The 27,681-nt window shown below is 35.6% G+C and overlaps 1 protein-coding gene across 7 annotated transcripts in view; it reads left to right on the forward strand.

Moving 5' to 3' along the window:
- Positions 1-27,681, forward strand: part of LOC106868443 (uncharacterized) — a 79,843-nt gene that overhangs the window by 40,330 nt on the left and 11,832 nt on the right. For all 7 annotated transcript variants that reach the window (XR_016243893.1, XR_016243888.1, XM_089361236.1 and 4 more), the window contains 11 exons: positions 2,061-4,929; positions 14,574-14,677; positions 15,239-15,344; positions 16,130-16,231; positions 17,481-17,579; positions 18,616-18,687; positions 20,162-20,190; positions 21,408-21,468; positions 23,143-23,201; positions 24,638-24,698; positions 26,543-26,667. Coding sequence is in view for 5 of the 7 variants with exons in the window: in XM_052971894.2 (XP_052827854.1) it covers positions 2,061-4,929; positions 14,574-14,677; positions 15,239-15,344; positions 16,130-16,231; positions 17,481-17,579; positions 18,616-18,687; positions 20,162-20,190; positions 21,408-21,468; positions 23,143-23,201; positions 24,638-24,698; positions 26,543-26,667 (3,687 nt within the window). In the remaining 2 variants the exon portion in view is untranslated. The remainder of the gene's footprint in view (positions 1-2,060; positions 4,930-14,573; positions 14,678-15,238; positions 15,345-16,129; positions 16,232-17,480; positions 17,580-18,615; positions 18,688-20,161; positions 20,191-21,407; positions 21,469-23,142; positions 23,202-24,637; positions 24,699-26,542; positions 26,668-27,681) is intronic.

The raw sequence follows: 27,681 nt of genomic DNA on the forward strand, positions 1-27,681 counted from the left end.
CCTAAGATTTTGAGACTCCAAGAAAGAATGCCCTTGTGTTTTGAAAATATGATATTCAAAATGAAGTATATAGTGTTTAAAAACATAGTTACATGCATACACACAAAGACAGACTAGTGTAGTGTCTGGTAAAAATGATGGGTTTTATTTCTACCTCACTGTATTTTTTAATGTTTTTCTTCCAAGCTTTGTTCCATTTTCCTGTTTTGTGTGTGTGTGTGTTTCACTCTCTTATTTTCTTTTAGTCATATTCTGTCTCTACCTCTTCTCTTTATTTCGCATTGTCTCCCCTCCTTCATTTTGATATCATACATATATTTTTCTTGCTCTCTCTCTCTAACATTCACCCATTCTATATCTCTTATTTATTACGTCTCAAATTCCCTCTTTCTAATGAGCTTATCTTCATTCTGCCTCTCTCTATTTATTTCTTCCACTCTTTCACTGACTGTTCACTCCACTATCATATGTCTGCTGACTATTTCTCTTTCCTCAACCTACTCTCTAAATAATATCTTACCTATCTATTTATCTATTCTACTTCTCTTTATTTCTCTCTCTTCCACTTCTCTCGACACAGCCACTGATTTCTCCCTGCATGACTGAGAGAGGATAACTCACAAACAAAAAAACACATATGACTTTAGGGTTTTTATGTATTAAGACATAAAAATGCATAAAAATCAGTAATTGAAGAAAACTAATAGTACTCTATATCACCAAACATTATATAGCAAAGTTCATTATTTTGACTCATTTGTATGCCATGGGGCTAAATTTGTATTTGCTGGAGATGCATATTAATTAACTAAAGTTCTAAGACTATGTTTTTGTGGGAAAATTGTAAGTAAATTTACTTGCATACTGTATGTATTCCTGGATAGGTCGCACCCTTAGTTTGGGGTTGTCAAAATAGGTATTTGTAGTGGACTCGCAGATAGGTTGCATTATAATCTGGCAGGTTACATGGCCCTTTTTTAATGTAAATATAACTAATGCTGTGGCTGTGTGGTAAGAAGCATGCTTCCCAACCACATGGTTCTGGGTTCAATCCCACTGTGTGACACCTCAAGCAAGTGCCTTCTACTATAGCTTCTGGCCAACCAAAGCCTTGTGAGTGGATTTGGTAGATGGAAACTGAAAAAAGCCCATCGCATATATATATATATGTAAATGTTTGTGCGTCTGTGTTTGTCCCCCACCACCACCATCGCTTGACAACCGATGTTGGTGTGTTTACATCCCCATAACTTAGCGGTTCAGCAAAAGAGACTGATGGAATAAGTACTAGGCTTACAAAGAATAAGTCCTGGGGTCGATTTGTTTGACTAAAAGCAGTGCTCCAGCATGGCTACAGTCAAATGACTGAAACAAATAAAAGAAAGAAATAAGAATTTGAATCTATGTTGTCAAAAAGAATAATACTCAAACTTCCAGTTTCTGCTTTCTAGTAAACAAACGTCACAAAAATGTTTCCATAACAACTTGGAAACTGAAAAGGCCAGGCCCAGGGTATGCCCCTGGACTACTGATATGCCACTGTCTACTTCAGATCCCTGTGATGTCCGCACCTCTGATTTTTGTTGAAATTATTGAAAGTGTGACCTATCTGCGATTCATGTAGGATCTGATGCAGCAAAATGTCCAAGTGTTGTTTATGTTGACATCTATTCCATGTACAACTCTTAAAAGACACTTGCTAAGCTGCAGCAAGATGGTCAAACTGGGTAGCTGTATAAAATGTATGGAATCTGTGGTATTGTGTTTTGCAGTTTTTAACCATTGCAATATGTACAGAGGAAAGAACACAGATGTATTTTTGTTTCAAACTTATTTTAGCTGCTTTATTCACTTTTTTCATTACCATGGAACAAAGTTGTTTGTTGTTCCGTTAGATTTAATTGGTTGCATTTCTAACAAAAATATAGATTATTTTATATATGATCGCATAAAACTATTCATTACCTTGAAAATGTTTATATGAAATGTCTTTTCTATTTTTATTTTTTTCGTTTTGAATTACATAATTTTCTTATCATTTATTGTTGTTTCTATTCTAGGGTAGTGATTCAAGTTTCAACTCAATTACCTGAGTCTCGGTCATGCTCACCATATTTCCGAAAGGACCCAAATGATATCATTCAACAAGAATGCGGATCAGATCAATTAGCAATATCTAATTTCAAAGCTATATTACCTCCAGGACAAAACAATATATATATGGCATCATCCTCACCTAAATCGAACAATCAGAAGGTATCTTCTATTTCTCCCCCCTATCCTGTTTTATTGGGACACCCAAGTTATTCATCTCTAAAATCTCAGCCACAAGGCAATAAACTACTGACTCTGTCTTCAAAAGCACCATCTCCTGGCTCCATTAATTCTTCATCACACAGTATTTCTCCTGTTAGAAATCCGTCTCCTGTTCAGCTTCAACTTGTTACCAATAATAATAATTTATCATCATGTGAAAATGTTGCTTATGGTAACAATCTTTTGCAACTAAAACGAACACAATCTCCTGCCCTGATTCAAACACTTCTGCAAAATCGAGATCCTTCTCCAAATCAAAGACTGTCATCAACAATAGTAAATGTTGCACCAGAAGGATTTCAACAAAAAATCTTAGTAACACCATCTGTATCACCAAACAGAGTTGTTGGTACAGATCAATCATGTGAAGGATCTTCTACTATATTAATAACAGCCGATCCCAATCCTATTATTAATAAAGTAACACAACCTCAAGTGACATATGTGAAAACCACCCCAATTGCTGTATCATCACCTGAGCCATCTCGCACTACACCAGTCACATATTCACAAATGCAACCAACTACCCAAGTGTTTTATATGAAATCAACATCTCCAAATATGCCTCAACTTTCATCTCAGTTACAAGTACAACCATTTCAAGGTATGCAAATTAAACAAGACCAACTTATTCTTAATTCAATAATTGTTGATAAGTCACAGACCTCAACAGATAAAAATGTAACATCGTTACAAGGCTCACAGCCATTACTTTTATCTGTTCCAAAATCTACTGAACAAGAACAAACCATTCTGGGTAATGAATTAGAATTTCGGCAGCCAATTTATAATTCTTCATTAACTACATCTCAGCCTGCAACGTCTTCACTATCATCTTTGGATCGATTGACTCTACCAACTTGTCACTCAAACGAAGATAAAACATTGTCAACAACTGTACAATCTGTATCTGCTATTTCACAGGCACCTATATTAGCTCAAAGACTTGCTGCTCCTTCTGTTAATAATACCATATTTTCTAGTCAACTAACTTCTTCTAGGTTAGTCTTACCTTCTAGTGGTTCAGCAGTACTACCAACAGGTTTGGCAAATACTCCCAATATCCAGTTGATACCAACATCAACTAACTTAACAAATAATTCATCCCAGTTAAACATACTGTCTGTTCAGAATAATAGACTTTCTGCTCTATCATCTACAGAAAACTCATCTTTTTTGCAACATGCATCACCCACTCAGATTTCTTCCATAGAGAATGAGCCTAGAGGTAAGTTTTTGGTTTCAAATGCAGCACTAAATGTTCAACCTGCAATGGTTACCTCAAACCCACAGTTAGCACCATCTATCACAGAACGTTTGCCTGTTAGTAATGCTTCTATGACTGGTAACACAGGTCTTATGGCTTCACAGTTGCACCCAACATTTGTTGACAGACTGTCAATGACAAACAAAGATAATGCTGTCACATATTCCACAGTTGTTGTTACAACTCCACAGTTTATTACAGCTCCTACAAATACCATGAGAAGTGATTTGACTAATGTCTCAGCTGTAAAAAGTATTCTTGCTGCCCAGAATATATCTTCTAATTTAAATCCAGCTGCAAATAATTCTATCTTTAAAATTATTACGCCAACAGTTGGAGTTAGTCAACAACCATCAACACAAGCTCCAAAATTAGTTTTAACTGAACCACCTGAGTCATCACTCCTTAACTCTTCACTAAATCAAAGATTTCAAGCTAATCAAACAGCCATGTTACTTAATACAAATAACTCTGGCCAGCATAATTTTGCACAAATTAAAGATAATATGCAACCTCAGATCATCTCATTTAATCCTGTTTCTTTTGAAATACCAGCTGAGTCATTTAGATTCATTGAAATGCAAGGTCAACCATTAAAAACAACGTCGAGTAATATAATAAATAATACTGTGACTAACAACATTTCTGTTGATAAACCAATAAATATTGTTACTAGAACGGACTCTGGCAATGTAATGAACCCTTCAAATATTTTTGTTGTGTCTTCTGCCTCAGAAACGTCAGTGCAATCATCAACTAGTGTTAGCACCAAGTCAAATGAGAATATAAATTCTGAACTCCAATCCACATCTAAGTTGCCACCTTTGGAAAATAAATTATATGTTGAAGAGAACAATCCTTCTGTTACTCAAAAAGAAACTGCTTTTTCTTTCCGTGCATTACCAGTGAAAGATTCCCCAGCTGAACCTGTGAAACCAAAACGCCCTGTTAGGAAAAAAAAAGATGATGATGATGTCAATCCATTTTTTGCTCATTTACGTGTTTCTTCAGCATCTCTTTCAAACCAAGGAGGTTTACCTCCTTTTAACACGCTCCAGACTACAAGTGAAGAGACTAAAACCAAACAGTCTTTCTCAGAAATTAAAAATATTTTACATAGTAAAACAGTTGATGATCAGACTAACTTTCAGTCAACTTCTCGTGGATTAAATAAAAATACTTTCAACCAATCTAATAATACTAAGGAAACATCGGATCCCTTAGATTCTTGTCTCAAAGCTAGTTCTAGTGATAATCAGTTGAATCAAAAGTGTATTGATAAAGATAATCATACAGAAGAAGAGAAATCATCAGAGACTGATGATAATACAGAAAGGAAGCCCATTGTAAGTATATCCTCTTATTATTTTTTTTTTTTTTAATATTCTTGGTTTCCGTGTAAATGTAACACAACTGGAAATGTATTCAAATATTTCAGATTTCAGTTATTATCATTATTATCATCAATTGTTTTAATGCCAACTTTACTAGGTTGGCATGCATAAGATGAAAGTTATTGAGTTTTTTTTCTATAGCTGGACGTTTTTCTTGTTGCTTACCCTTAATTTATTTGCAACTAAAGTACTATTTCTTTTAGTTCTCAATGGCAGACTATAAACAAAGACACTGTCGCATAGATTGTGACATTGTTTATCATCATCATCATCATCATCATCATCATCATCGTTTAATGTCCGTTTTCTATGCTGGTATGGGTTGGATGGTTTGACTGAGGTTTGGAGAGCCAGCGGCTGCACCAGGCTCCAATCTGATCTGGCAATGTTTCTATAGCTGGATGCCCTTCCTAATACCAACCACTCCGAGAGTGTAGTGGGTACATTTTATGTGCCACCAGCACAGGAGCCAGTCAGTGGGTACTGGCATCGGCCTCATTCGGATGGTGTTTTTTACATGCCACCGGCATGGGGGCCAGTCAGGTGGTCCTGGCATTGATCATGTTCGGAGAGTGCTTTTTAAACACCATGCAGATGATGGGAAGACAAACACACATGTAATAAATGCATACATACCTACCCATGCATGTATATCTATGTGTGTGTGTATATATAATCATATATTATATAAGACAGGCTTCTACTGTATCCCTTTACCAATTCCACTCAAAAGGCTAATAGTCATTAGAATACATTCCACAATGCCATACAGTGGGAATAAACTCAAAAACATGGCCATGTGGGTAAAGCCAAAAGTTTTAACCACATGGCCATGCCTGATTTAAAGATATTTAAGTTGATATTCAGCATTTATGTGAATGGTTATTGTGATTTTCTGTTTTTCTAACAGAATTAGAAAAGAAATCCTAGGTGTGAAACAGAATCTGGAATCAAAAAATCTCAAAGTTAGTATAGCAAAGACCAAAGTCCTAGTATGCAAGAAATTAGACAGGAATCCCTTCACCCTTGTGGTAAATGTCCCTGCTCGTGTGTAAGAAAGGAGTAGGCAGAAATTTTGTTTGGTGTACCTAGTGCATGCTATAGACATGTAAGTGGTGCAGCGGAATAGTAGGAAAGTTAAGAGAAAAAGTAGTGTTTTCTCTATGGAAGGTGTACAGCAGCCATAAAGGCCACAGATACATGGGAAACTGATTTCTTCAAATGTCCTGGGGGCTCTCTGCAAATTATAGGTAATTTTTGCTACCTCACTGACCTAATTTACCATGGAGATGGTTGTACAGAAAGCATGATTGCTAGAATAAGAATGGGATGGAGAAAGTTCAGAGAGCTTTTACCTCTGTTGCCAACCAAAAGGTCTCTCCAAGTGAAAGGAAGACTATATCATGCATGTGTACAAACTGCAATGCTACATGGTAGTGAGACATGGGCCCTGAATGCAGAGGATAGATGAAGACTATAGAGGAATGAAACTGGTATGCTCCACTGGATGTGCTATGTCAGTAGGAGCACTCTGTCAGTTATGACGATGAGGGTCCCAGCTGATACGATCAATGGAACAGCTTGCTCATGAAATTAACGTGCAAGTGATTGAGCAATCCACAGACAAGTGTACCCCTAACGTAGTTCTCAGGGAGATTCAGCGTGATACAGAGTGTGACAAGGCCGGCCCTTTGAAATACAGCTACTACTCATTTTTGCCAGCTGAGTGGACTCCAGCAACATGAAATAAAGTGTCTTGTTCAAGGACACAACGCGTCGCCAGGAATTGAACTCACGGCCTTATGATCATGAACTGAATGCTCTAACCACTAAGCCACATGCCTTTACCTATGTCAGTGTACATGTGCGACAGAGCGCGAGTGTATACAAAGAAATGTTAGGCATAACTGAAATTATTATATGCAGTGTGCAAGAGAGGTTTGATCATGTGAAGTGGATGGATGAGGCCAGTTTCATAAACAAATGCCTATCACTTAAAGTGGAGAAACTTTTGGAAGACATGGGATGAAGTATTGAAGGTGATCTCAAAATGAAGAAAATGACAAGACTGTGATATACAACACTTTACTGTACACAAAAAGACCTGCTCACTACAACAGAATTGATATCTTAAAACAAAGGTGTCACATAAAAAACACTGGTGTTGGTACTGGTGTCATGTAAAAAGCACTGGTGATGATGCCACATAAATAGCACTGGTACTGGTGCCACAGAAAAAGCACTGGTGATGGTGCCATGTAAAAAGCAGCCAGTGTACTCTGTTAAGTGGTTGGCATTAGGAAGGATATCCAGCTATAGAAACCAAACCAAAACAGACTATGAAACCTGGTGCAGTCCCTGGCCTTGCATATTCCTACCATGCTAGTATGGAAAATGACATTAAATGATGATGATGACGACAACAATTTACTGTTCTTTCTTTCAACCTTTGGTGCACTCATCCTTCAATTCACTAGAGTATTTTTCTTTCACATACAATCTGTTTTGCATTGGGTATCCATAACTACAATTTTCTGCATTCAGTGACTGATGACTTTCAAGTGCAATCATTTTCTCACCACAGTCTTTCATATGTTAACATTGTGTATCCATTAAATCATACACACCACATTCTTCTCTAATTATTGAAGATCCTCAATGTTCATGAATTTGTCTGCTGATGTGCAACATTGCTGCACAAGTAAAACAAAATTCAAAATTTTAGTTAAAAGCAGTTCTTTAATGTAAATATTAATGGTGCCACATGCTTAAACCATGTGTGTTGTTAAACGTTTTTTGGCAGCAGTATTTCATCCAAGGAACATTCCTTTAAAGATATAAAGTGTTAAAAACACATTGAACAGCTCCAGAGATGAACAAGAACATCAGATATCGATATTTCATTGTTATTTCAGTTTATTGATGCCATATACTCAACATGCCCTCAAGACTAATTCAATATACAGATAGCATAAAATCTGTCTGCTGATGCAACAGTGCCACACAATTAATACAAAATTCAAATTTTGAGTTAGCAGCAGTTCTATAATGTAAACATTATCAATATCTGTCATTCTCATTCACTTCCAGGGCAGTTTGTTTCACCTGGCTTTGAAATGTACTGTGTATTTTTTAACATTCTATATCTTTAAAGGGACTTTCTCTGGATGAAATGGTAAAAGAAACACTCATATTTCCAGAGGTGAATAATTCAATCCCCCAAGAATCCCTCTCAACATGTGACTATGATGCTCCCTTACTACTCCTGCTCATGATCAGAAGTGCACATATCATCAGCCATTAAGGGACATGCTCAACTGGTTATGGTCAAGCAAATCTGTGGTATTGACCAGAATATTTGCTGTAGCCCATCTTTTTTACCAAGACAAAACATGTTCACTTCCAATCAGTTAAGATCAGAAGCCATTACATCAGGGCATTTATTATTATTATTATTATTATTATTATTATTATTGAGCTGACAGAATCGTTAGTGTGCTGGACGAAATACTTAGTGGTATTTCACCTGTTGCTATGGTCTGTGTTCAAATTCCTCCGAGGTCAACTTTACCTTTCATCCTTTCAGGGTCAAGAAAATAAGTACCAGCTGAACACTGGGGTCAATGTAATTGACTCATCCCCTTGTCCAAAATTGCTGCCCTGGCAGTAAAATTTGAAACCATTATTATTATTTTTATGTTTGACTTTTGCTTTGCATTTCTACAAGTTGGCTCCAAGTCTCACCCAGAGACCTCAAAAGACAACAAGTTAGAAGTTCATGTTGGTGTTATGCTTAGAGTGCCATATATTTGGTTTTGTACATAGTGTTGTTCTAGAGAATGTTTAAGAAACCATAAGACAATTACGTGTTTGTTTTAAAATTTGAGATTACATAGACAGTATTTTATGTAGGATATGGACAGTTCCCATGAGCACTATCTTTTGAATTTCTGAGATTTTGGAGTTTCCTGATATCTGAGCTAGGTAGCAATCAGCCCCTTTTGCTATCATTCCTTGGGCACTTGTGACAACAGGTATTGTTTTAGTCTTCAGGTTCCACATTTTGCTAATTTCTATTTCAAGATCTTTATATTTGCTCAGTTTTTGGTAGGTCTTGACAGATACGTTTATATCAATTGGGACAGTCATATCAATGAGGAGGCATGATTTTTGTCTGAAGTCTTTCAATATGATGTCTGGCCTATTTGCATCTATTTTTCTGTCAGTTTGAATGGTGAAGTTCCAGAGGAGTGAGATGTGATCATTTTCAAGCACTGGAGGTAGTTTGTGTTCCCACCAGTTTTTATTATGGGGCAAGTCCAGGTTTTTGCAAATTACCCAGTGAATATATTATGCAGCTCTATCATGCCTTTTGAAATATTCTGTAAGCTCTAGACAACATAATCAATGGTTTCATTTTGTTGTTGACATACACGACATGTTGGGAAGCTGCCGTTCTTTAATATGTTGGCCTGGTAGTTCCTTGTGGGTAGGCATTGATCTTGGGCTGCCATGATAACCCCTTCTGTTTCTGATTTTAAGCCATTAGCCATTGAAGGGTAAGGGCTTTGTCAACATTGACATTATTTGCTCTCTTTGGGTATTTGCCATTTATCAGTCAGAATATCTAAGGCAGCAGTTTTAGCACGGGTTTTCATGCGCTTAACTTTTTCTGCGCTTGTTTCTAGTACATCTAATTCTGGAATTTGTTGTATTTGGAATTCACTTAGATATTCCTTTGCCTGTTTTGTTACTGAGTATGACGCTTTCTTGTTTTCATGTTTTGAGACAAGTTTTAACATCCAGTCCTCAGAGTTTTTCAGGTAAGTGTCCAGGCCGATTGTGGCAATCTTCATTGTTAATGCCAGTTGTAAAAGTCCACAGCCTCCCTATTTTCTTGGCAGATAAAGTCAATCTATATCTGCCTTAGGGTGGTGCATTCTATGCATTGTCAACAGTTTTCGTATTTTTTTGTCAAGATTACATATTTCAATAATTGACCAGTTAATGATATTGAAACTGTAAGTCATGACTGGTATGGCTAAAGCATTGATCGCTTCGATCCTGTTTCTTGCATTCAGCTCTGTCTTGAGTATTGCTCTCACCCTGCGATAACATTCTCTTCTGATCCTTTCCCTCATCACTGAATGTTTGATTCCGTCCCCTTCAATTACCCCTAGCTATTTGTAGCTCTCTGTTGGTTCTAACTCTTTTATGACATTCTGCTGGTCAAGGTTAACATTAGATGTTTCTGTTAGTTTTCCTTTGATGAAGGTAGCTTTTGCACATTTATCGAGGCCAAATTGCATCCTGATGTCATCACTGAATTGTTTAACAATCGCTAGTAAGCCCTTGAGTTGTTGCTCAATTTTTGCAAAGAGCTTTAAATCATTCTTGTAAATGAGATGATTTATACTTTTATCAAACATTTTATAACCATATTGTGCATCATTGAGCAATTTTGAGAGAAGTATTAAGGCTAGACAAAAGAGGAGTGGTGATAGTGAGTCACCCTGGAAAATGCCACATCTCTCCTGAGAACAGATCTTATATCTTCTATCTTGACACCCTCCCACTTTTGATCCTCTAAGGAGTCTAAGTCTGTAGATATTCTATCAATCCAAGGGGCCTTTTCATTGTGTTCTTTTTCCTTCTGCCCAAATTTTATTCCAAATTTCCTGCACTTCTTTTGATAGGACAGACTTTACTGTAACTGATATCTTCCCTATCTTTCTGTAAAAATTTTTGGGGTTATTTTTTAATGTTATTGTCCTTGTACCTTGCTATGCGGGCAGCTTTGATGGTATCAATGTCAAGTATGGTTTTCATATTATATTTTTTCTTTAATTTTCAGGTTTTTGTAGGTTTGATACTCTTGTCAGACTTAAGGTTTTTCAAACATTCTATGTCAGACCTAAGTAGCTTAATTTGGTGTTGAATATGTTCTTGCCAAGAAGGCTTTTTGTGGGAATGTTGTCGTTTTCTAATCTTTTCACCACATAGAATCGTTGAGATTTTTAGGGATGCATAGTACAGTTGGTTCAGATCTGTAATATCAACATCATTAGCTGAAATTATATCCTTAAGCGTAAGGCGGATTTTACCAATTATTTTCAAGTTTTGGTTAGAATTGGGAATTTCTGGGAGAGTATCGCATTCATTCATACTGGTTTGTTTAATTTTCAGCCATTCAATCATGATTTGATTTTTTAGATCATGTAGTTGTGTTGGGTTAGTTTCTGTGTTACTTTCTTCATCTATTTGATTTTCATCTGCCTTAGTGTTTATGGTTGGTTCAGAGAGTATTTCACTTTGCCTATCAATTACATTAACTTTTTCAATCATTACTGCATTTTCATCAGCCCTGGGCTTGGTCTATAATTATTTCCTCTAGTATCTTCTTTAGCTGCAGCTTTGTTCTTTTTATACCTTCCTGCTTGTTTAATTTCGTCAATCTCTACTTCAATTAGTAATTTTTTTTTATAATATTTCTTCTGACGTTTGCAAGTGTGTTACTTTGTTGGGTCTTACTTCAAGGTGCTTCTGTCTCCAGTTTTAGTAGGTTTCTACAGTATTAGATTTATTTGTGGTGAAATATATGGCATGGTGAAAGGCCGTAAGAACTTCTTTATTATCTTCCCTAGACCATTTTTCATTTTTTGTCTTTTGGTTATTTGATGACGAGCATGGATGACTATTTGTTGGCATATTCCGGTTGTGGGGTACTTCCAGCTCCTGTGTTTCAGGAAGATCTGAACCAGTAGCTGATTTTTCGTATCCAATCTGGTTTGTAATCTGCTTTGTTATCATTGAGGCATGACAAGCTTTGATGTTGACACCAGGGGACGGATTTGTCTGTTTAGGGTCAATTTTTTGAGACAACACCGTCACCGAGTTCTCAGCATGTAAATATTGCTCGTAATGTAGCTTCTTAAGGCTAACAGATATGTATTCGTCTGTATTTTTTTTGTTGATAGATTTATCTCCTAGCATAGTTTTTTTGTGGTGTTTTTAAACTTATGAATGGTTCACTCTGTCTGTGTTAGTTCGAAAAATTAAAATAAAAAAGAAAAAAGTTTTGTTTTTGCTTTTGCTTCGTTTGTGACACATGTTTTCATATGCGTAAATGTGTGTCCTGTAAATTTCACGTAGTTGTGTAAACATTGAGATATATGTGTGGTCCTATGGGTATCAAAATGTATATATGATTGTGTAGACATTTGAGTGTATGTGTAATTACTCAATTTATGTGCTTAGTGTTTTGTTCCATTTCTATTTTATAATTTGTAAACTTTCCAGTGTTGATTTCGCGTGTGTTTTACACATGTTTCATTGAGACATCATGCACAGGAGAAACTGTGCTTTGTATGGCAGTAAAACTTCGTTTTTTTTTTTGTTTTTTTTTTTAATGTTCATTAAAAGACCGCTTTCTTCAAGTCTTCCACAGGTTCCTTTATCTAATTCCATCGCTGTTATTGGATTAAATTTGTTTTTGAATGGGGAGCCTGGTGTAGCACATCGATGTTGTTATTTATCGTTGTTGTTGTTGTTATTATTATTATTATTATTATTATTAGCAGCAGCAGCAAAGCAGCAAGTTGGCAGAATTTTTAGTGTACTGGACAAAATGCTTAAAGGAAAATGAAGGTGGAGAGGGAAATGCTGCTACCCAGTAAATTTGTTGATGAGTGGATGTGAGTAGCAAGCATGGTCTTTGTGAATGGGCCTTCTCTGGGCATGCACCTTTAGATTGGAAAGAGAGACAGCTGATGGTCACGGATAGCCCTTGTATTTGTCGCATTTACACATATTTGATATAATCCTACACTGTATCATCCTCAATCTGTTTGGGAACCTTTATGGTTATTAAAGAATGCATTATTATTTCCAAAGCAACAATGTTTTTACATTCAGTTTTTTTAAATTATCATACTATGAGAAAATCTTAGCCCATGTGACTACCAGAACATTCTTTCTAACCTTTTCATTACTGAATTTCTGTTGAAATACACTGCCTTTGTTTCAGTCAATTTTTATTATAAAGTTGTTTGTAAAGTAACTTCATCATAATGGAGCTGGTCATTTGGAATGTAAATTTATATGAAATTTTGACGTAAGGTTTTAATTTAGATTGTTTTCAATAGGAAGTTTGTGTCTTAGAATCAGGAACAGTCTCATGCGGGTTAATATCGAGTGTTGGCACTAGTTTATATTTAATATCTTCCTTGCTGATATTATGTATATATATATATGGACAAAGGATATCTGATGCCTTGCCGCATTCAAGAAGGCTCATACTCTGCAGCAGAAGTGTAAAGACCAATCCTTCATGGAAGTGCTATGGAAAAGCGCCCATGCGACACCACGTAAAAGCACACTCTGTAAAGTGGTTGGCATTATCAGACTGGAGTCTGGTGCAGCACCCCAGCTTGTCAGCTGTGGTTACACCATCTAACTCATGTCACCATGGACAACAGACGTTAAATGGTGATGGTGATGATATATACACACATATATATATATATATGCACATATATATATATATATATATATATACACACACACACACACACACACATACACACACACACACACACACATACATATATACACACACATATACATATACATACACCTATATATAGATATACATATACACACACATTCATACATGTGTGTTCGTGTACAAATATTTTTTTGTATCTATGTAACTATATTTAAATTTTAAGGCTACTGTCCACTGTGTAGACAATACAAAGGTAATTTTTTGACTTATAATAGAAGTGCTTGGATCACTAATTTCTCCTGCTAGCAATGCTGCAAACCTTTTCCTTGGTTAACTGTAGATTGTTTCATGGGTAGAAAATAATTTTCTTTTACATATTTCTCAGATACCTTGTTGGTACTTTTCTGATTGAACATGGGGTTGTGGATAGTGTATGATATATTCCCTATTTATGCCTCATTTACTGATATGAGAGAGCACATGGTCCATTGTTCTGTTGAGTATTTGTGTATATACAACTGTTCAAGATACAGATATGAATACGTTTTCTTATGGATGCAGGCATGGTTGTGTGATGAAAAAGTTTGCTTCTCAATTACATGATTTTAAATTTTGTTCCACTGCATGAGACATTGGGCAAGTGTTTTCAACTGTAGCCCAAGGCTTGTGATTGGATTTGATAGAGAGAAACTGAAAGAAACACATTGTGTGTGTGTGTCTTTGTCTTGACATTATATGACTGTTGTAAATGAGCATCACTGTCATACAAGCAGTGTTCATTATTTCCAATCTACAATGAAAACGTGTCCAACCATGGGGAAATATCTTTCATGGAAACAAGTGAATGTTGACAACAAGAAGGGTATCGAGTTGTAGAAAATCTGCCGAAATGAATTCTATCTGACTTATGCAAGCATGGAAAATTTAGATGTTAAAAGGATAATGATATATATATATATATATATATATATATATATATATATATATATATATATATATATATTACACACATATAATGTACACAGATTCACCTATTAAAATGGAATTGTTATAGTTCCAATTATATCATTTGTCTTATCTTCTATTTCAGCCAAAGCCATTCAGCATGCGGTTACAGACTTTGAATAACTTTCCAGTTAGTCAGGCTTATAAGTCTACATTCCGATGTCATGCAGCAGCTATATCAAGGGCTAAGTAAGATATGAACTATTATAAATCGTTTAGTGAAGGCAAGAAATTTATATAAATATATATACAAATGTGCGTGTGTATGTTAGTACAAACAAAGAAGAAAAAGTATGCAATACATTTATTTGAAGTTGAAATGTCATACCGCCATCACTTCTCCAGGATCTCATTTCTCCATGTTTTAACCCTTTTGTTAGCCTCTTTCTAGTAAAACCTGTTGCCTTTTTGAAAATAAGGAAGATTTTAATAATAAAAAAAAAATTGTCATTAATAAGCTGATGCTTGCAACATAAATTAACATAAAATTTTGATGAGAAATTATAATTTAGATTTATTTTATATGAGTTTTGTTTCACAGAACCAGGGTTAAGGAACTTGAGAGTAACAACTGACTAAATATAAGCTTTGAATAAATATTTTTTATCTATATGTAAACAGTGTGTGTGTGTGCATTCATGATGCTGACATGACAATAGTTTAGAAGTTCACTTTGCAGTTATGTAATCCAGATCAGATTACATCCAGTCACACTGATCACTCACTCCTCTCTTGTTTTACAAATTCCAGGGTAGCCTGCATTACTAGCTCCACTAAATCATTGGACCTGATAAGACAAAATTTACAAAGATTCATCAACAAAGAAATTGACCATGTCATTCAGGATTATTTAAAGGTAAGCTTGCTTCATTTGTTTATTTCTTTAACCTTTTGCCTGTCCAAAGAATTTTCATAAGTTTTGACCTAAACGTCCATGTTTGTTTTCAGACTTTTAGTTAACCCTTGAAGTTGCATGGCTTGGTAGATAAGGGAATTTGGTTCACAATAGTATTGTCATGAGTTTGATTCCCAGCAGCGTATTGTGTCCTTGAACAAGACACTTCATTCCCATTGTTCCAGTCCACTCAGCTGACAAAAATGAGTACCTGTATTTCAAAGGGCCAGCCACAGGTTCCCTCCACTGTTAGGGTGTGACACTTCTTCTCACAGCTGTCCTCATCCATACACAATACATGACCATACCAGCGCAGTCATCTCTCTTGCACACCACATGTGATGCTTCTTACGTCTGACTTTTCTCTCAGGGCGCTTACACTCTGTCGTGTATGCACACTGGCATTGTACATTATCTGGTAGTCAATGCAGAGACTAGGGATAGATGAGTGGTTGGTAAGAGCTGTACAAGCCCTGTACAGGGATGCTGTCAGTGAAGTGAGGGTTGGCAACGAATATAGTGAAGAATTCCGAGTAGAAGAATTCCCATCCAACACCTCTACTTCTACTTGTAGTACATTACCAGGGACAGGTTCAATTCATTGCTATGTAGATAGCAATAAAGTGAACCTGTTAACTGACATTAAATTGAACCTGTTAACTGACACTGTTTACTACATTTTTCTCTATCTAAATTTACAGTTGTATTATTTTGCAATTAATTTTTTATACACTTCAATTTTACAGAAATTCTTTAATCCTGGTATAGAAAACATTCGCTTTAATAATGGACTAAATGCCGTGAAAGATGAACATGTGCAATCAGTTTGTCAGAAGATTCTAGAAGAGGTTTGTATTTCATTTTTTTTTTTGTTTTCTTTAATATTGTTACCTTATTCCTTAAAATTGAGATAAAATATGTACTCTCTCTCTTTTACTTGTTTCAGTCATTTGACTGCGGCCATGCTAGAGCACCGCCTTCAGTTGAGCAAATCGACCCCAGGACTTATTCTTTTGTAAGCCTAGTACTTATTCTATCGGTCTCTTTTGCCGAACTGCTAAGTTATGGGGACATAAACACACCAGCATTGGTTGTCAAGCGATGTTGGAGAGACAAACACAGACACACAAACACACACACACACACATATATATATATACACATACATATATACAACGAGCTTCTTTCAGTTTCTGTTTACCAAATCCACTCACAAGGCTTTGGTCAGCCCGAGGCTATAGTAGAAGACACTTGACCAATGTGCCACGCAGTGGGACTGAACCCAGAACCATGTGGTTGGTAAGCAAGCTACTTACCACACAGCCATGTGAAAAGATGGCCATTTGTTTGATAGTTCATATACAGTATTTGAGTATGTAATAATGTCTTTGTGTGCAATAGGCTATCTATGTGTTGATAGATTTAAGTTTGAAGGCATGTTTTTAGAATCAAGGACCTGGAGTTCATTGCTTAAAAAAAATAAAAATAAAAATAATGTTGTGGCGGACATCCCCAAGTGAGAAGCGGGCTGTTCCACTACTGATAAATAGTGAACAGACACAACAAGCAGCCAGTTAGCGAGGTATGCTGTTTGGGCCAGTCATGCAGACAACGAAATACGTCATCATAATGTGGGACATATCAGTGGCAATGAGGAGTCGAACTACACACAGTGGCAGATAAGACTAACACAGAACTGAACTACACAAAGTGAAAAATAATATAAATCTGTTTGTAGGATTTCTGTCAGGTCGCTATGTGTTAGTAGCACATGGGGTAGCAGCACTACCGGTGAACAATGTAGACTGGTATTACATGCAACATTCTGAAGAGAAAAATAATTCTGTATGGAAGAAAAAATAATAATAATAATGTGTGAAAGAAAAAAAAAATCTCAAAGCAGGGAGATGTTGTGACGGACACCCCCAAGTGAGAAGTAGGCTGTTCCACTACTGATAAATAGTGGACAGACACACCAAGCAGGGTCATTTTTCCATTTTTCATTCATTTTTTTTTCTCCCCACTGTGATGTTCTGTCTGTCCTTGTGCTGTCCCCTCTTTTTAATAATAAAAACTTCTTTTCTGTTTTTTTCTCAGGCTAAAAAGATGTACGTTCCAGATCGTCAAAATATAAAGTATGATAAAGCACCCGTTGAGAATGTATCTGAACTAACAACAGCTGGCAGTTCTAAACGAGTAAGTTTTACTATTTGGATATTTTGATATAATCTCAAATGCACAATTTCACTCATTAGCAATTATTTTTTATATTTCTATATATGTTTGATTACTAGCCCTTTGGAAATTAATCAAGAATTTTGAAGGCTTTAGTAAAATAATTTTATTCATTAATTGATATACCAAGCTGGTGTTTGGAACACAACAGCAGAATGTTTATTCCATAAAACTACATTTTTAATTTCGGTAATGAGCAAGGCAGCGAGCTGGCAAAATTCTTAACACATTGGACAAAATGCTTAGCAGCATTTCTTCCAGCTCTTTATGTTCTGTGTTCAGACCCCACCAAGATCAATTTTGCACTTCATCTTTTAAGGGTTGATACAATGAAGTACCAGACAAGTACTGGGATCAGTGTAATCATATTGTCACTCCCTTCAAAATTGCTGGCCTTGTGCCAAAATTTAGAAAGAATTTATATAGTGAACACATTAAAATAGGTGGTCTCCAATGAAAGAACCAGTTGCAATCCCCAGCCCTTTGGTACCAAAAGGGTTAATATGACTAAACTGATATTTGAGATTGCACAATTTATCATAGGATATCATTCATAATTTTATTTTTAAAATGCTTCATGATTTAAAGGAAATGGACACTCACTTATAAGTATGTTTTAACTGTGAATTTAAAGATCAATTCTTCTGCATCCTTCAAAATTCCATGCTTCTCAAAATTCACCACCATTTCTCCTGACATGCTTAAGTATCCTTTCCTTTCTCTGGTTCTTTTACAGTTCATTTCCCTGTCTTCTTGTATTTTATTCTAATTTACTGTGCATACACTTTTAGATTTCATTGCATCTTTCTTTTCTTGTCTTATTGCCACTTCCTAACCCCTCTTTTATCCTTTTTTTCAACAAGTTGTAGGCCCCTGAGCACTTTATATAAGAAGTTCATTATTGCTATTGCTATATTGATCATCAAATCATTAGTAAATTTATTATGTCTATGTATTTCTATGATTTTTATAAGTCTTTTTATTTTTTTTATTTCAGTCAACATTTAACCGCAAAAGACGATCCTCAGACACTGATTCAGACATTGCTCTTCCAGTCCAAAAGAAAAAGGTAAAGCTTTGAATTTTCTCATTTTTATATTAGTTCTTCTTATTGTTTATTTTAGGTAAACCCTAATTTGAGCAAACCTATAGTCAGAGATATTCTGGCATTGACCATCTCATGTTTTCGTATATCCAACCCTTAATAAGATGGTAGGGTATGATTTGGTGAAATTTGGGTACTATTTCTAGCAAATCAAGTTACCATGAAGAGCATAGGTGGGGAGTGCCTCAGTACTTGAGAAACTGTGAGAATACACAGCACTGAAAAAAATAATGACTCATTAATTTTACAGATTTATGTTAGATTATTAACAATAAGCACATTAGAATGTTTGGATTCATAACCATGTAGTAACTCACTTTCCCATATGCTTCTCTGTGTGACTTACTAACTCATCATCATCATCATCATTAAGCATTTTCACACACGCACATACACATGGCAGACTTTTAGATTCCATGCAGTAAATCCACTCAAAGCTTTAGTCTGCCCAAAGCTATTGTAGAAGACACTCAAGTTGCCATGTAGTGGGATCAGACCCAAAATCATGTGAATGGAAAGCAAGTTTCTTTACCACATCACCATGCCTGCTTCTATGCTATGTCTAAGATAAGACAGAAATGAATACAACAGTATATATTAAATTACTATTTTGATCTTAAGGCTTAAACTAATTCTTCATGAGTTTATGGAAGCTTCATCTGCTGATGATTTCAAATCTGAATGCAAACAAAAGAGCCTGTACTCTCCTGGTGTAAGAGATTCTCTTGTTGGTTTGTTTTTATATCAGTTTCCTTCACAGTTACAAAGCTTGTATTTTTTAGTAAAGATGAGTTATAATCAATGAGTTGAGGTTGATAAAATGAAACATGGCCTATGAAGTTAAGCTGTAGGTAGTGGGGGAAAAACTGAATATTGTAAATCACTTATTCTACTGGTTTATTGTCTTACCCTTGACCATTGCTTTATATTTCATTGAACTTGTTTCTTTTTATGCTTTTTTGTCAATAAAGAGATACACATGAAACATATATACATATGTACCTAACACATATGTATCCAGACCAATGAAAGCATAATTTGTGTCACTTAGTTTGCTAAAAATAGCAGCCAAATCACCCTCAGATCACACTCAACGGTCTAGTCACAGATATAGAAAAAGATGGGATGGTCATAGGAAGAATGCCTTTGATCACACATTTACTTATGCAATAACATAAACGCAAGCACGCACACTTATGTATGTATTCATCATATGCAAAGTACTTAGAGTTTACATCTCTAAGTAAACTTTGTTAACTTTGCTACTCAAGGTCATCAACAAATTTTGCTCAATTTTTTTATCTTCATCTTCATGCCAGTATTTTATTTTGCTTGTCAAACTACCCACACCATTTTCTTTATATATCTTCAGAATTTAATTTGTCAGCTAAATTTTATTTTTACATGCTGCTTTCATTTTTTAAATTTATTTTCACAGAAAAAAGGCCGTCCCCCAACGCATTCAGGGTAAGTTGATTTTTTATTCCTTTTCTCTTAAATTCTATTCTTTTATTCTTTTGCTTGATTCAACTACTGTACTGCAGCATCAAGGTCAATTTCTTTTATAAAAAATCTTCATTGCCTTCAGAAGGAAGACTGCAGGATTTAAGTCCTAAAGTACTGGGCAACAAGTCAACTATTAGAATGAGATAGCCATGTTTAGAAATTTGATTAAAAGTTTGACTGAAACAACTATGTTTAATATCCTATCTCTATGTCCTGATTACTTCTGTGCTCTAAGGCTAGTCAAATAGGGACTGATTAGGGCTATTTCAACTATGAGTATTAAACATTTTGTAACCTATTTTAAACAATACACTGACTGAATTACAATTTATTTTGAAAATGATCAAGCACCAACTTTTTTTTCCATATAATGACCACTTTTGTCTAAATGTAAGCACTTTAAAACTGGTAGTTTTTCTAACAAAGAACCAGAGACAGTCTTGAGCTGATTGGTATCAAAAAGGTTAAAAATCATTAAACAGGACTTCTACTTTTGTCTTGTTTGATGATTCAATGCAGTTGCTTATGATTTATTTGCAATATCTATAAGAATAAAGCTTAGTACAATAATTAACTGTTCAGGTACAGTTTTTTTTTTATTCCTCTTCAAAAGATGTTATTAAGTATTAAAAGGGCAAGGGTCAAGAATTTCGGGTTAAATGAAGACCGCTGCATTAGATATCCTATGGTGTGTGGCTTGATGCCTCACATCCGAATGTGTTCCGTTTACTTCTTGTATCTCAGAAAATAATCATTAGTAATGCATTAGTCAGTTCAAAGGGTTCTTGTACATACACAAAGCAAATCTTTACACGTAAGGCATGTTGCCTGCCTTACCTAAGTCCACTTTCCTGAAAATGTCCTGACCACATTTTTGACTGAACAATGATGTCATGTTGTAATGTTGCTGCTTAGCATTCAAGTTGCCCCCCCCCAGACTGACTATGTTATCCAATTTAACCTTTTAAGACAGTAGGGTGTAGTTTGAAAGATATTTAGCTGTTATTTCTAGCTGGTTGAGCACTCACATGGAGGTTCTTTTGTTGGCTAATGGACTATGTAGCTAGATTTTCAAAAATATTACTCTACATATTAGAATAGGAAAATAACATGTAATGCTGTTAAAGAAGACTATCAATAAACTGATTTGTGGAATCTCATTTCTGTGTATTTCTTAGGAGAGTAACACCTCAGAAATCTATACGTTCTGTTGAACCACTCAAGAGAGAAGGGCCAAAGGTAAGCTGATATTGCATTTTCTCAATATATTTGATGATGCTACTTCTTAAAGTATTTAATTCACATGTAGATTAACATGACTCAGGGTCTTTTAGTTGTAGGATCTTCAATTATTAATTTTAATATTTTATCTTTTACTTGTTTCAGTCATTGGACTGCACACATACTAGACCACTAACTTGAAGTGTTTTAATCAAACAAATCGACTGTAATACTTAGATTTTTAAGTTTGGTACTTATTCTAAAGGTCTGTTTTGCTGAACCACAAATGCCACAAGGACATAAACAAACCAACACTGGCTGTCGAATGATGAAAGGACAGACAGGCATTTACACACTCTGGGTTTTCACACAGTTTCTATCTACCAAATTCATTCACAAGGCATTGGTCGGCCCAGGGCTATATTTGAAGGTACTTACCCATGGTGCCATGCATTGGGCTTGAACCTGAAACCAGATAGCTGCAAGCTTCTTAACTACAAGGCCATAGCTGTACCTATACAATTACTATTTGCATATTAAATCTAAATGCTAATGAATAATGTACAACTTTTTTATCAAAATAACTTTATTAATGTACTGAAATAAAACAATGCAAAAAAATATTAAAAGCTGATGTATTTTTGAAAAATATTTTTCACTTCCAATCATACTTTCTCTTCAGGCAAGGAGGTCTTGAATTTTTGCTGTGTTTTGAAGCATTTTAAATGCTTTTCTTGTATATTCACGTAGACCTGTTGATTATTTTTAACCACCTTCCATGTACTGATTTGTGTTTTCTTTCTTACAAACTGAGATACACATTATACTTCACCTGTCTATTTAATGGATGCTGTAGCTAACTTAAATCTGTCTTTTATTTTCTATTCTGTTCAGTTCATTGTCAGATGTTTGAACAATATTTGATAGTTGTCTTCCATTATTATAATATTTCTGAAGGTGGCGAACTGGCAGAATTGTTAGCTTGGCAGGCAAAATGCTCAGCAACATTTCATCCATCCTTATGTTCTGAGATCAAATTCCAGCAAGGTCAACTTTCCCTATCAACCTTTCGGGGTTGATGAAATAAGTACAATTTATACACTAGGGTCGGTGTAATTGACTATCCCCCACCCCCAAAATTCCAGCCTTATGCCTATAATAGAAAGGATTATTATATTTTTGAAGGAGGCAAGCTGGCAGAACTGTTAGCATGACAGGCAAAATGCTTAGTGACATTTCTTCTAGCTTTGTGTTCGGGGTTCAAATTCCACCAAAGTTGACTTCACCATTTGTCCTTTTGGGGTTGTTAAAACAAGTACCAGTTCAGCATTGAGATCAATGTTCTCAACTTACTCTCCCCGCTTAACAGACATTGCCGGCCTTGTACCAAAATTTTAAATCAATATTATGATATATCTCTTAGACTTCTTTTTTTTTTTTTCGTTAGAGTTATTGAAAATGTCTCTATCCTCTATATACATTTGTGCTCATTCTATAAAACATTCTTATAAAATTAAACAAAAGAAAAGTGAGGGAAGAACAAACAAGGTGTATAAGTTTATCACTCAGGAAAAATATAAAGTTTATTAGGCTTTGGTCATTGTTCTGACTATCATATTCTAAACTTTTGATACACTCTTTTTACATAAAAAAAATTCTACATAAAAAAATTGTCTTACTTTTTAATTTCAGTGGGATCCAGAGCGCCTAATTTCAGAAACACTATTTGTAATGGGTGCAAGGGCCAATAAGTAAGTAAAATGAATTTTTGTTTAATTAATTAATTTCAGCACACCCTTCCCACCTCCATCACCTGTACCGGAAGTCTCTATCTTCTAACCTCTATCGGATGTTTCTCCCATGAACACCTCCAAAGGTTTAATGTTCCCCCATCCCTGCTTAGGGTTTATCTCTTATGTAATGTAGTGATTATGTAGCGCTTAAAATGATGGTATAGTGTAGGCAGGTTGAAGGCTATTGTATGTTTATGAGTTCTGCCTCACCAGGAAACAGGAAAGATGGCTATTTATAAATTCCAAATCCTTCCCAGGTGAAGAATGCACCCCACAACATAGATTAGTAGTTAGCGACTTCAGGATCAGGGTAAATGGATGTCCAGAAGATGACCAGCATAGAGAAGAAGGGTCTGGAAGCTTAAGGATCCTGCATATGGGCAGAGATTTAGAGACATCATCATCATCGTCGTCTTCATTTAACGTCCGCTTTCCATGCTAGCATGGGTTGGACGATTTGACTGAGGACTGGTGAAACCGGATGGCAACACCAGGCTCCAATCTAATTTGGCAGAATTTCTACAGCTGGATGCCCTTCCTAACGCCAACCACTCAGAGAGTGTAGTGGGTGCTTTTACGTGCCACCCGCACGAAGGCCAGTCAGGCGGTACTGGCAACGGCCACGCTCAAAATGGTGTCTTTTATGTGCCACTCGCACAAGAGCCAGTCCAGGGGCACTGGCAACGATCTCGCTTGAGCATCACATGATGTAGAAGACAACTGGAGGTTCCTATGGGACAACCTGTTGAGGGCTACTGACCAGATCTGTGAATGATGCAAAGTCCCCTCTCAACCCAAGGTAATATGGTAGTGGAACAATGTAGTTGACAGGGCCATTAGGGTAAAGAAACAGGCATGGAAGGACTGGAAGAATGGTGATAGCAGGAAATTGTATCAGATTGCCAGGAGACAGGTTTACTTAGCCAGAGGGGAAGCAGATGAGAATAAATTTGCCAATGTTCTGTGTCGTGAGGACCAGAGACTTGAAGTGTTTTGTGTTGCAAAACTGTGTGTGAGAGAGAATTGTGATGTCATAGGAAAGAAATGTGTCCACATGAATGATGGCTCACTTGCATTTACTGAGGCTGCAAAGAGAAAGACTTAGAGATGCCACTATAAAAGGTTGCTAAATGAACAGAATGAATTGGAGAAAGAGAGAATCAGTTTAGATGAGATGCGGTTTGGGTTTGTGCCAGGGTAAAGCACTGCTGATGCTATATTTCTGGTATTTTTTTCTATTTTTAAAGTGATTATTATTAATAGACATTTTCAATTCAGACACCAAAGTCGTATATATATCATCTTCAATATCATAAGAGTGAACTATATTTTAATATAATTATTCATTTAAATGTACTCCAAGTTTTAATTTTTCTTTTTTCTTTTTCTTTTAGAGCTCTTGGATTTGGTGCAACAAGAGGTCGATTATATATAAAGCATCCAGAATTATTCAAAGTAAGTTTTCTTTGGCTCATTCTATATTCATTGATTTGTTCCTTTTACTTAATTGTCTTCTACTATTTAAGTTGTTGTTTTGTCGCTCTCTGGCTCATCAGTTCCTGTTAAACCATACAACCTTTACTAGCATGGAAAAAGTAACATTAAATGATGGATATATGTATGTATGTATATCTTCTTCGGCTGTACATCATAGGTCTATGTTGACTGTTGTTGTTCAGTAACCATCTCTGGCAGGCTCACATGCGGGCTACAAAGCCTGCTCTTGATCTACACCAGTGATAACATCTGCAGCAGGTGAATCTGTATGTATGTATATATATATATATATATATATATTATGTACTAAATTTACCCACAAGGCATTGGTTGAAATTGTAGAAGTAAGCTCACATCTTTTCCCAGTTTTCTTGGGGAAAATTCATGTTACTGAAACATCAGTATAAACCACAAATACACAAATGTGTACATAACGTTTGTGTCAGATAAGAAAGGACAGAATCTTAAACCCTTTTGAGAGTCTCTCTGAAGTGAGGAAGTTATCAAAATAGTAACCTGATGCCAAGGTGGTGGTGTGTAGCAGATTAAATCTGCTACTATCTCCCAAATTTTATTCACAAGGCTTTGGTTAGCTCAAAGCTACAGTAAGAGACAGTTAGTCCAAGTGCTGCACAGTGAGATCAACACTCAAATTTATTTGTAGTGAAGTGAACTTCTTAAGTATACAGTCATGGCTGCTCCCATTAAATAGATAATAGATAAGTATTGTCTGCTTACTAAAGAAGACTTTATCTGAAACAGATTAAAATTACAGATTTAAAAGCTCAAATGTAACAACTTAAAAACCCTGGTTAATATTTTGATGAGACAATCATTTATGCCTTCTTTGAACAACTGGTTGTAAGCATTTACAGGGTGTTCAGGCTAAATTTGACAGTTTGTATAAAAGGAAACACAATATCCCATCCAAAAATACAAGTATTTTAGAATATAAAAAAATATCAAGTGATTATGGCTGAGAGATAAAGGTTTACTCAAAGCAGCCACTCTCAGCTTCCACCATGGCTTGAAGGTGGCTCTGGAACCTGACACATGTTCCTCACTGTGTCCTTGGGAAGATCTTCGAATACCTCCTTGATCTTGGCCACCAGCTCAGCTTTGATGTTGCAGGCAGAGCAGTTGATATCTTTATCAATGCACCCCACACATTGTAATCCATGGAATTACAATATAGGGAATTAGGAGGCCAGAAGTTGGGGCTGATGAAGTCATAGAAATTCTCTGACAACCACAGCTGCCTCTTTCTGGCAGTATGGCTAGGAGCCAAATCTTGCTACTACACATATGGCCTTCCAACAGCAACACTGTCCTGCCAGAGATTGACCAGTCTCCAGCAGCTTCACTTGGTTACCTGAATTAAGCCTAAGGCTTTGTTTATGGATGTGGGGATGAATTCTGACGTGCAGACATAGTCGGAATACCTGTGTTGTCCCTTCCTGCTGGTTACAGCTTTATAGTCTCCATTGCAACTGTCCATGTCATGTCTTACAGCTTTTACAGTGTTCAGCAGTGATGATGACAGCATTTTGATACCCAGTGCAAATCATCATGATACAGGTAACTTTTCACCTGTATTCAGATGGCTTCTAGTCCAACATGTCAGCTATTTTTCTCAACTTCAATTTTAGTCATTATGTTCTCCAACATTGCTGACTGTTCCAGAAAAAAGGTTGTCATAAAAATCATCAAATTTAGTCTGAACATTCTGTATTATAATTTTTATGTAAATGTATTCATTTTTATATGAAATACATATGTATGTAAATTTGTATTCTTTACAGTACTCTGGAGACCAAGATGATAAACAGTGGTTATTTGATAACCACCATATGCCTGCTATCGGAGGAAAAGCCTATATATTGTTATATAATGACATCGAAAACCTTGCTAATACTGATGAATATCGGTAAGTTGAGATGCTTTATTTAAAGTTAAAATAACATTTGCTTGTGTATCATAAATATAAATAATACCTTGAATAATTTTAAATTTTCTTTTGACAATTTTATTCTTTATTCTTTTATGTTTTGGTTTTGATATCATGTTGTACTTCCTTTATGCTTTATTCCCTGTAACTTTATTATTTCTTTTTATTTCAGTAACTATTTGGCAATTTGGCACTTCCTACTTTAGATATTAAAATGTATTGTTATATATTATAACATAATAGCTTATTGTGTAATAGCTTTTTTTTAATTACTATTCCAATTTTTATTATTTGATTGTACTAGTAATTTATTAATTTTATCATTCAATTTTCATAATGGTTTAGTAATTATTATGAGTGTAATATCATCATTATCATTGTACATCTGTCTTCCTGGCATGAGCTGGTTATGTTTCACATCTCATCACCCCCACTCCTTTGTCATCTGGTACACATGACAACAAGGAAAACCTAACCAACTGTATTGTTGTGTATCTCATTATTTTTAGCATGATTTTTATAGCTGGTTGCACTTCCCATCAACAGCCACTTTACAATGTAGACATATTAGTAATTGGGATCTATTTTAAAACGGGGGCCACATTTTTCATTAATGTTTTACGTAGTGTTTTTGGTACGGAAAGACTTTCAAACTTCGTATACTTATCTATTTTGTGTTATAGAGCAGAAAAATATTTTTGTATTCGAATTTATTTCATGTAAAAAATTGTCTTATTTCGATAATTTCAACCAATCACTAACAAGTATTCAGTTGTTTACATTTACTCCTTTGGCTGATTAAGCGATGTAAAGCGTATTTAATCTCCATACCTTCGTTTTATTTGCTTTTTTCATCTTAAATTTGCTTTAACCCCTAACCCTAACCCTAGGGTTAGGGTTAATTGTTTCAGAATCGTTTGTTTATGTAGTCGGCACTTAATGTATATCGGCTGAATGGACGTCAGTGATTGGTTGAAATTACAGAAATACGAC

This window comes from Octopus bimaculoides, chromosome 1 (assembly GCF_046866305.1).
Source record: "Octopus bimaculoides isolate indiv1 chromosome 1, ASM4686630v1, whole genome shotgun sequence".
Taxonomy (NCBI): Eukaryota; Metazoa; Mollusca; class Cephalopoda; order Octopoda; family Octopodidae; genus Octopus; species Octopus bimaculoides.